We start from the raw sequence: 11,002 nt of genomic DNA, 5'->3' as shown, positions 1-11,002 counted from the left end.
TAAAAATAAGCAAATGCGATATATTATTATCCCTTATAGGACAGAGATCTGAAAACAGAAACGCTAAAAACAGACGCAATAATACAATACTCATATTAACGAAGTTCACATCACAATTATATGTATCAAATGATTAGCGTAAAGAGCTGTGAATTCCGAACTGATAAATTTTAATGGCCTAATCCTCTACGATAACACTCCCAAGGTTATCGTCAAAATGTTATATGTCTCAATTTAGTTACACTGGTCTCGGTAGTATTGTGTTACATTGTATTCTACTTTTCCATTAGTTAATTAGTTAATGTCATGTATTTAATTACCAGTATAGCAAAAACAAAAAGCCTACAGAAGTATTTTAACATAAAAAATGTACTGTCAGAATGAATGATTTTTATGGTCAAATAATTAAGATTATTCTAAACGTAGAAAATTTGTGTCTTGATGAATTACACAGATTAAAATACCGATTCTGCGGAAAAAACGTAGTAATCTCAAAATTTAGTTTTTATGGATACCAGTGGTACATTTCAACATGATTTCCCACTTGTGTGAAAATGAAACCTTTTTCATAACAATAATAAAGGATGATTCTAATTTCGGGCTATAAAACTACTCCTTCAGTGTCATATTAAGGTCCAAAATTTGTAGAATAGTTGCTTTTTTGTGCATCTCCTAAATAGTGTCGAGTATCGCAAAAGGTATTTGTGAACCGTACATTTTTCAGACACAATGAGATTTGTCATGTTCCGGCGTCAAACTTCAACATCAGACATTTTAAAATTTTTGGTACGCTTCAGAATTCAGGGGGGGGGGGGGGGAGGTGTTAATTTTATTGCACAATCACTTTCATATTTGAAAAAAAATCGAAACCAAACTCCTAATAACAACAGGCCGCAAACATAAGAGAATAGGAAATTATACATAAAAATTAAGATAAAATATTATTATGAGTATATATCTATTTCTTCAGAGGAGTCGAGTATACACACACCTCCATTAAATAAATCAATAATGACACAGTGCTTTTATTGCTGTTCCTCATCTATGAATATATGAATTTCATGTCTTAAAAATTGTCTCAAGATTTATAAAGACTTAAAACGGACAACTGCTATTAATATTGAACATGTTGCTCATAGTATAAATGAAAATGATAAATAATGCTAATACTATGATGATGTGTGTGTAGAATATAGATTGCGGTGTTGAATTTAACTGCTGTATGTTCGTGATGCTCAATCTTGAGATTTCTGTGTTGTGTGGAGGGGCTGATCATTTGTGTCGAATATTTCTCTTGGTTGCTATCATTACACCTTTCCTTTAGAGTACACATTTGGCAGTCAATGATTGTCCAAGTGTCTATGAAAAATTATACTATGATAAAAACAGACGTAAAGTAAACAAACTGGGTTTTTCACATTGTTGAAGGCCGTACGGAGACCTGTAGTTGTTTTAAAACTTCTATATCATTTGGTCTCTGGTGGAGAGTTGTTTCATCTGCAATCATACCAAATTTTCTTTTTTTATAATGTCGTAAATAAATGTATGAACAAAAGGCGTTATGTTCGGTTTACGTCATTGAGACAGCAACTCCCCGACAAAAAAAAACTAAAAAAAAAAGACATAAAGAGGACAATATACACACTTTTCAACATTATGGCAAAGTCTAAATTGCCGACACTACACAAGTTGTGAATAATTAAGCAGAAACATATACATTTTGTATTGCATAGAAATCTATTAGTCTTTAGAAACAAATGCTATGCATTACGCAACAACTTGACAGATTTAAAGGAATTCGATTAGTGTATTAAAACCTATATTAAATTGGAATTTAAAAAAAAAAAACTGTAAAACTACAAAAGAAAGACAAACTGTAGTTTCTCCTTAGCATTGCGGATATAAAGAAATACCACTGATTAGGTAGAAGTTATAGTCAGTATTAGAGGGCATTATTCGAAGCAAAGAAAGTCTATATGAAATATGTATATCATTTCTATACTTTTTGGCGCATGAATCAATATAAGATTTCTGTTAGCATCTCTTAAAAAAAGTAACCACAGCGCAATATTTCATGTCATATGTGTACAATAATTATGTCTATTTATACGTTTTTGGCCCATATAATATAAAATTCATCACATTTCCGTTATCTTCTCTTTGAGAAAGTTAACAGGGAAACAAACAAAGAAGATCTATTTAGAGAATGGACAAGTGATGTAAGATGCTACAGAATAACTTTTTATTAAAAAATTTAAAAAAATTAAAAAACTGCATCAACGACATTTGTCCCATAAATCACAATGGAAAAGTTGCACACTTTTAATTTGGAATGTAAAATGTTTGGGAACATACACTAGCATTTCTTCCGTCAATGGTACGAGTGAGGTGTCCTTGACAATGATCCTCTCCACTTATAAGTCTTATCACATTCAGGACAAGCAAATATTTTCTCCAGATGACAAGTCTGTATATGGTCATACAGCATACTATCGTTTCCGAATTCTCTTTCACATTTTGGACATTTGCCAAAATCCCCAATACAAATCTGAACATGTCGATTAAACATGTAACGAGAGGAAAACTGTTTGTTACACTTACCGCAACAAAATGGCCTTTTCTTGCGATGTTTATTGATATGATATTCAAAATATGTAAATCGGTCATGAGAGTAAGAACAATTGGTGAACGGACACTTAAACAATCTGTCTTTACGATCTCTATGGGAGTCAACGTGTCGTTTTAATTCAAATCTATTCGGATAAGCTCCTCCACAAATATCGCAATAAAATCGTGAATGGAAATTAAGTATGTGTTGGTTATACTCTTTGTCTGTATTAAATATCTGCATACACTTCAAACAACAGTTCTGCGTACCATGTTTTCCCATTACATGTTTTATTAGGTAGGCTCTCCGAACGTAGCACATATTGCACTGAATACATTTGAATTTCTTACTCTGAGCTCGAGTATGCGTTATTTTAGCCGAAGGTACTGGCGCCGGTGTAGAATTTATTGTTGCTGAAGTAGCAGGTTTTGAGCTATGTGACTGTTCGTTAATAATTGGTGTATTACGTTGTAGCGGAATTTTCTGTGACGTAGCTCTAAAAGTGTCGCCTGGTGGAGTATCTTTTGATGTATGCGCAATTTCTTGTACCTTGATTGTGTTACTTTTAAGAACATCGCTAGAAACTCTCGAAGCTTGAGGATCGTTTGCCGGTTTTCTTACGTTTGGTAGAAACAACTGTGGCGTTATTGTCGAAGGACGGGAATCATCTTCACGTTCTGTGATTGGTGTCAGTGACATTTCAAAATGAAACTATTCATCATGTACATTTGTATTCAAGAAATCTGTACAGACTGTTACTGACAGGTTAATCTGAATATAAAAAAAAAGAAAAGAAAAGAAAAATTGATCGTTGATGGATGCTGTCTGATATCATTATTTTCGATTATTTTTGTAGTTTAAATCAGGTCGTTGGTTTTCTCTTTGAATTTTTGCACATTTTGCCATCCCGGGGGCATTTTTCGTTATTTATACGGTATTAGTATTGCTCATTATTGAAGGTCGTAGGATGTAGAATGGCTGTTTCATTGGTGATTATACCACTTCTTCTTATTTTCATATTTGATAATCAAAGTCTAAAAGAAAACGCCGAATATCTTTCCATCTTTTTGAAAGATTGTAATCTGGATAACGTCAAGCAACCTTATTTCAAATTGAAGCAAGGACTTAATTGGATATGTATGCATAAAAGATATGTAAATGTTTTCTTCCAATCATGCCTGGACTTCTCCCGTCCGGCAGTAAAACCCTTCAGGATCTGCTTATCCTACCAGAGCACATGAGATAACACCCGTTTTTTAAGGTTCGTGTTGCTTATTCTTTTCTATTCTATATTGTGTTTTGCGTACTGTTATTTGTCTTTTGTAGTTTTTTTTTTGTTTTTTTGCCATGGCATTGTCAGTTTGTTTTTTGCCATGGCATTGTCAGTTTGTTTTTTGCCATGGCATTGTCAGTTTGTTTTTTGCCATGGCATTTTCAGTTTGTTTTCGACTTACGAGTTTGAATATCCCTTTGGTTTCTTTCTCTTCTCTTTTGTAGTAGTCCAGAGATGATTGGAATAACGAATATGTATGTATGTATACTGGTGTCCTTTTAGCTATGTGAGGTGTATAAGTTCGCAGCCACGTCCGGTCGAGATGGAAACGTTAAATCCAATGCTCCGTGTAGGGAGACTGCCATGCATGCTTTCTGCACCTTTAAGAATCCTCATAACAGATCTCTTGAGGGGCCGTAAGTGACCTGTTGCAATTACGGAAAATGTCTGTCCCTATCCAACATACTCTTCATATTTAACAAGCCCTGCATGCCGATCGCTCCTACCTGGTAGAACTACACATTGTACTAATTGTTCTCTTTTTGAATATGTATGAAATATTTGCCACAGGACGTTCAGCAACCAACAATCAATCTATCAATTTTTCTTTCAATTTTACTTACTGCTAATAGGCAATTTCGCTTTTTTATTTAGTAATTAATGCATCATACCACACCATATATATAATTACCAATTTTGTTTGTGTTTGTTTCGGATGCATCAAAGTTATTAATATAAGAATAAGGAGATGTGGTATGAGGGGCAATGAGCCAACTATCCACCAGAGTTAAAATGAAGTGGTAGTAAGCAGTTATAGGCCATGCACCTTACAGCCTTCGACAATAAGAAAACCCCACCGTATAGTCGGCTATAAAGGCACCGACATGAAAAATATGAAACAATTCAAATGAAAAAAAAATTACGAAAATCAAATATGACAAACATGAGTGGTCGTAGGATAACTGTTGGCGCCTGTTAAAACGTTTAAACTCGCTGCATTTGTATGCACCTGTCCTAAGTCAGGAGCCTGTTGTTCAGTGGTTGTCGTTTGTTGGTGTGGTCCATAAGTGTTTCTCGTTTCTCGTTTTTTATATAGATTAGACCGCTGAATTTCCTGTTTGAATTGTTTTACACAAGTCTTTTTGGGGTCCTTTATAGCTTGCTGTTCGGTGTGAGCCAAGGCTCCGTGTTGAAGGCCGTACTTTGATCTATAATTGTTTACTTTTTACACATGGTGACTTGGATGGAGAGTTGTCTCATTGGCACTCATACTACATCTTATTTATATGAACCAATGACAGGTTATTTTTATTTTCCACGGGGAATTCTTTTCTGCAGAAAGATATGTTCGGGCGTGGTACCTGATCCTTTAAAAACTCTGGTATAACTGAAGAATTATTTTGGTAGAATGATAATTTTTATTTAGACATTAGAACTCATTTTAGAAAACAATCAAATGATAACCCAATTAAAGAGGTGTGTATTTTATATAAATGAATGTCACTGAATGCTTTATTTATTTAATACTTTTTGTTATCCATGTTTAAATATTTTCATTAATCAATATGTATGAGTCAAATCTATGTCCAGCCCAGCCTCAAAGCACCCCCCCCCCCCCCCTTTTTTTTTGTCATCAGATATATGCCCTGTGACGTCATGACACTCAAATATGTTGCCCTATGTTTTGGTGTTCCTTACTCTTTGGCAAAACAAATGTAAATGAGAGTATACTGATAAATTTTAGAATACTAGGCTTTAAATGTCTATTATCGACTTTTTTAATGTAACAGTAGAAAGCAATCGGTCTAGATTTTTTATTAAAAAAGCAAATTTTGAGAATGCCATTTATTTATGAGACTTTTCGTTTAATTGAAGAAAATTATCTTTTTTCACGACTGTTTTTATAAGTTTATACAGTACAGAATAATATTTTGATTGTTTCTGAGACTACTGTAACAAATATATGTGTTATAGTAGTCTCAGTTTGATTTTTTCTTTTCAAGTAAAGTTTAGCTTTACAAGGGGAATAACTCAGTTCATTTAATATTATAAAGAATGTACATTATTTTTTTTTAATTTCGTAATATAGCAAGAAAAAAGTACGGTGTAGGCCTATCCATTTTTTCTTTTTACTTGATTCATTTTTTTATAAGATATCGCGGTAACTTTGATCAACTTTATATTCTGTAATTTTGTTTTCTATAAATAATAAATGCCTTTACCTTGCATAATCCTTACAAAGTGTGTTATTTTGGGAAATATTAATGTTATCAATTTGTAAAGAGGTCGAGGCACAAGTGTAATCGTTCTATACATACCTATCAAATCTCTAAAACACCCACTGGTGCCTCTTGAGAATGGTTGTCATTAGTTACAAGTCAACGAGTTCAACGGAAGTTGATAAAATTTCACATCCGGTAAATAGCATTGTGGGATAGAATTCCGTACGCTAGATCTCTGAAATTCACCAACATTCAGAAGAATAATTTGTTTTTGACATATTTCAATAACAGATGGAATAAGGAAATCGTTCAACACCTTTTGAGCAAAGTTATCACTTGAAAACAACCGACAATATGTCGTTAGACCCGAAAATCGTGAAAAAGACCCAAGATTCGTTGGGGAAAATAATCAAGAAACCACCGCTTACAGACAAACTGTTAGGAAAACCCCCATTTAGATTTCTGCATGATATAATGACATCGGTAAGAAATAAATGCTTAACAGAACAGGGATGATTAAGGGTAAAATTATATATTTGTGGTAGTAAATTATACACGTACGTGAGCAGTCTACCAGGACTATAGTCTATACATGTACCTGACCTTTTGGCTATTTGAGAATTACACATACATGCTGACATCTACACACAACAATGACTGTTACTTTTTAATTTAGACAATTTATCTTATGATGCCAAACTTTTCAGTTAACCTATATGATGCTTGGTGGACAAGGTTTTTATAGACCAATGTTGAGTTCTTTTTTTATGAATGAGTTACCCTGTCCAGTTGAATTCAATTTTCAATTCAAAGTTTTATTTAATGTGGATGTTCAGTAAATCAACTACAGAAACACAAGCAATAGTGAGCTTTTCAAATCGACTAAATAACAATATATAAACACACACATACAAAGTCAATACACCTAATCGCTATTTATTCCATTCCGGATAAGTTCTAAAATTACACAACTTTTTCATCCAGTTGACGCTATCTGGGACCCTGTTTAAACAATGCACCATGCATGATACTTTTTAATGAGACCTGTTTAAAACATCGTAAATACTTCAAACACAATATTTTTTTTGACTATAATTTGAGTTTGGAAAAAGTGGATCATAATCTATTAAAGATTCCTATTGATCGCTTTCTAAATTTTTCCCTCCCTCAGCTCGTTACTGATGACCTTTGTTTGCGGCCTGTTGACCCAAACAGGAAGTTGTCTAAATGACTGTTTTTTCCGGATTGGACTAAATAGCGATAAGGTGTATCAGCATAAATGACATCATTGAACAATCAACTTTTTCTCAAATTCTGTGACATAATAACGAAAGCATTGTGACATCAGAAATATGGTTTAACTGGTGAGAATGTAGGGATGTGAATGTCTTCTATTGCTGACAAGAATGTAAATTAAAGCTGAATCATGCATATACACTTTAAATGCCTAATACTAAGAATCTCTCCCATATTGTCAGTCAAAGCAAGGGAGTAATTCTCCAACAGAGTTCTCTCTAAGACTATCTTAGTCTTTAACTCTTAGATACTCGGGTTGGGAACAATATTTCCGAAAATAAGATATACATTCCTAAATATCAATGTCATTTATAAGTACTGTACATGTTCTAATATTCAGGCTTTGCTCAGAAATACTTGTAAGGCCAAAAAAGGTTACTGTTTTGGGTATCAGTGCTTGATTTAATCTGTTTTCACTGACATTTTACAGTCGAGTACTAAAAATCATTGGTTGCTTCCCACTAGTTGACAGTACATGTATATAGAATAATTCTGAAAAATCATTATATATTTCTACATTGTATCAGTGTTACTTTGTATTTATAGTTGCCTGATGCATATGATAAGATGAATAAAATGGTAAAACATGTAACAAAAAAAATAAAGTTATTTGTTATATATATTACAGGTTATCAAAACAACAGGCTTCATGAAAGGACTGTTCACAGAGGGGGAGATGAACTCTGAGAATGTTAAGGTAAGTAATGAACTAAAAATGTTTATGTTTACAATCATGACAATTGATGAATTTGAATTTGGGATCAGAAGATTGAAATGCAGGAACAAGCATAACATGCATAATTCAAAACTTCTTTGATTCTGAATTGATTTAAATGGCACACTGTGTCTTAATTAAGTCACTAGCCTGATGCCAGAGATTTAGTAAAAGTTTATTAGGGCTAGTAAAAATTTACAGAAATTTTGTTTGAACATATTGTAAAAACTTATCATTTTGGTTGTTCAGGCTACATTTTGTGTAGAAGCTGAATTTTTTTTTGGCACAAACTGCAATGGTATACAACATTTTCATCAAACTACAACTTACAACAAATACCTGAATACCAGATTCGTTTTTTCAATAGAAATCAATTAGCTTCATACAATACGAATACGAATACGAATTTGTTTATTATCATGATTATAGTGACATTGTGTATATATACAGTATAATAATAATATTTGTCAATACAATGTGTGTACACCCGGCCCATTGGACCTATAAGTCACTTAAAAAATATAAATCTAAAAAAACATTTCATAGTAGAGTCCTGTAGTTCAATTATTTACATAAATGAATTGTCTGCGTTTTTATTTCTCAATTTTATTGTAAAATATATTTAGCTGTTCTTCTTGGAAAATAAGTTAGAGATTGTATTAATTGTTCACAGTGTGGCAGTGATAAAAATGTTTCTTTGCCTGGTATGGTTGAGTAAAGTTCATTTCGAAGTTCATTATATAGATCACAGTTAATAAGGAAATGAATTTCACTTTCAATTTCATTTTTGCTACACATTTTACAAAGTCTGCTGTCCTCAGGTTCGCCAATAAACCGTCCTGTTTCAATTCTTAGAGGTAGAATTCCGCATCTAAATTGAGCCAACGTCGACCGTTCGTTGCGTTGTAGGTTAAGGTTCATGTATGCTTCAGCAGAGAAATTATTTTTGAAAGTTTTGTATGTTCGCAGTTTTGGATATTTATTTAAGTTTGTAAACCAATCAAGACAATACATGTGTACATGTACATGTTTGCAGTGTAATATAAAAAAAAAGGGTAAACAAAGTAACACCTGAGAATGTTACAAAATCGTATTGTTTCATACATTACTCATACTTAAATGATTTAGACAGCAAAAACAAATCAGGTGGTCCCTTAAATGTTCATAGTGTTAAAACAATAAATGTTAACAGCAATAAAATATATATATATTTTTAAACAAAATTTTGTAACAGATTTCTAAGAAATTGCAATTGAATGTAAAAATGCATTTTACATGCATTCTATACATTTATAGACCTATATGCACATCATTTGTACATGTACATGTGAAATACATGCATATCACAAATCTTTTGGAAATATAAATGGTACATATTTCATAATGCTTCTACAAACTATTGCAGGACAGAGATAGTAAAGTTGCATTTCTACAGAAGGCTGTAGATATGGTCGGTATGTATATATTTATTTTCTCTGTGTTAGGGCCATTTTATGTACTGGTATTATTAAAAAAACATTGGTCCTTCATTCGCAAAAAAACACTTTAGAATCTATAAAAACATGGAAATGGCTGTTATAATAAACTGAAGAAAATGTTTTTGTCATAGTTTTGGCATTCTACAATCATTTGACAATGCACCATGTGATATATGTCAGCATGGAAATTAGATGTTAATGCAATATGATTGCCCACAAGACAACTATCCAACAAAGACCAAAGAACAAGGATGTGAAAAATTACAGGTCATCATATGGCCTTCAACAATGAGCAAAACCCATAATGCATAGTATGTTAATTAAGCTCTTAGAGTCTTTACATGTAAGGTCCTAGGGTGACAAAAAGCGAAACAATTCAAAAGAGAAAATATAAGGCTTGATTTTTGATTAAACAATTAACAAAAAAACAATTATGGCAGACAGGAACCAACAACAACCACAGAATTACAATGTACAACCTCCAGATTTGGGACAGGCACACAAAGAAGTTGAGGTTTAACATGTCGGTGAGCACACAACCTTCCCCTAATATGGGACAGTGGTGAAGCAGCACAACATAAAGTATAAAAATCACTTGAAAAATGCTTGACTCATCAGATCTGTACTACACACAAAAGGCCAGTGAATGATAAAATTTGAAGCAGTAAAAAAGAGAAAACCCAAGCTGTATGGAATACAGCAACCAACAACAACCTCTGGTTGTAGGCTCCAGGCTTGGGACAGGCACATAAAGAATGAGATGGTTTAAACATATTTGAGAGACCTCAACCCTCCTCTTACCTGGGACAGAATTGTAACAGCATATCATAAAAAAAATTTATAAAAATGAGTTGAAGAAAGTTTGACTCATCAGTTCTAAGCACAACACGACCAAAAGACACAAAGCACTAAATTAAGAGTGGTTATTAGGAGACTTGATGTTTGCACACTGTCGCACAGCGATTGGGAATATACAATGACTGGTTTATAGATAAGAACTACATTTGTACATGTGAATGACCTTTGTAAAGGAAATAAAAAATATATACAAAATGATTACTGTAAATTCAGAAATTATTGCATGCATTTATTATTGCGATTTTTCATGAATGGACAAAATTGCGAGTTTAATTATTGCGATTACAAAAAAATCTGCATAAAGACCTATGTTTCAGTTATCCGAATGCGAGTTCTTATTGTTGGGATACTCAACCAGTCACATCATTCGCATTAATAAAAACCTCGCAATAATTTCTGAATTTACAGTATATGAAAATGTTTTGTATAACATAGAATTTTTCTTGCAGAGGCACATAGATGGCTAACTAAAATTCCATCTAGTTTATGAATAAAACAGACCCTTTTGTGGTACTCTCCCCCCCCCCCCCCCCCCAAAAAAAAAAATAAATA

General features: G+C 33.0%; 2 protein-coding genes across 5 annotated transcripts in view; one reads left to right on the top strand and one right to left on the bottom strand.

Moving 5' to 3' along the window:
• Nucleotides 1–2,297: 2,297 nt before the first annotated feature.
• LOC127728792 (zinc finger protein 425-like) lies at nucleotides 2,298–6,243 on the bottom strand. The gene is made up of 2 exons (XM_052236405.1): nucleotides 6,200–6,243; nucleotides 2,298–3,379 (listed from the first exon to the last, which is right to left on the bottom strand). The coding sequence occupies exon 2, from the start codon at nucleotides 3,305–3,307 to the stop codon at nucleotides 2,372–2,374; it is 936 nt and encodes a 311-aa protein (XP_052092365.1). The 5' UTR covers nucleotides 3,308–3,379; nucleotides 6,200–6,243; the 3' UTR covers nucleotides 2,298–2,371.
• A 48-nt stretch (nucleotides 6,244–6,291) lies between these two features.
• LOC127729992 (TRAF3-interacting protein 1-like) overlaps nucleotides 6,292–11,002 on the top strand; it is a 36,279-nt gene continuing 31,568 nt past the window's right edge. For all 4 annotated transcript variants that reach the window (XM_052237996.1, XM_052237995.1, XM_052237994.1 and 1 more), the window contains exons 1-3: nucleotides 6,292–6,586; nucleotides 8,028–8,096; nucleotides 9,520–9,568. In XM_052237996.1, the coding sequence (XP_052093956.1) occupies nucleotides 6,458–6,586; nucleotides 8,028–8,096; nucleotides 9,520–9,568 (247 nt within the window). In that variant the 5' untranslated portion in view covers nucleotides 6,292–6,457. The remainder of the gene's footprint in view (nucleotides 6,587–8,027; nucleotides 8,097–9,519; nucleotides 9,569–11,002) is intronic.

Source organism: Mytilus californianus, unplaced genomic scaffold (genome assembly GCF_021869535.1).
Source record: "Mytilus californianus isolate M0D057914Y unplaced genomic scaffold, xbMytCali1.0.p SCAF_2, whole genome shotgun sequence".
NCBI lineage: Eukaryota > Metazoa > Mollusca > Bivalvia > Mytilida > Mytilidae > Mytilus > Mytilus californianus.
The sequence above is the reverse complement of the archived record's forward strand: the minus strand, read 5'-3'. Positions and strand labels throughout refer to the sequence as shown.

What these genes read in the sequence shown, in the direction of transcription:
- LOC127728792 (XM_052236405.1), bottom strand. Translation starts at nt 3,307, where the DNA reads ATGTCACTGACACCAATCACAGAACGTGAAGATGATTCCCGTCCTTCG.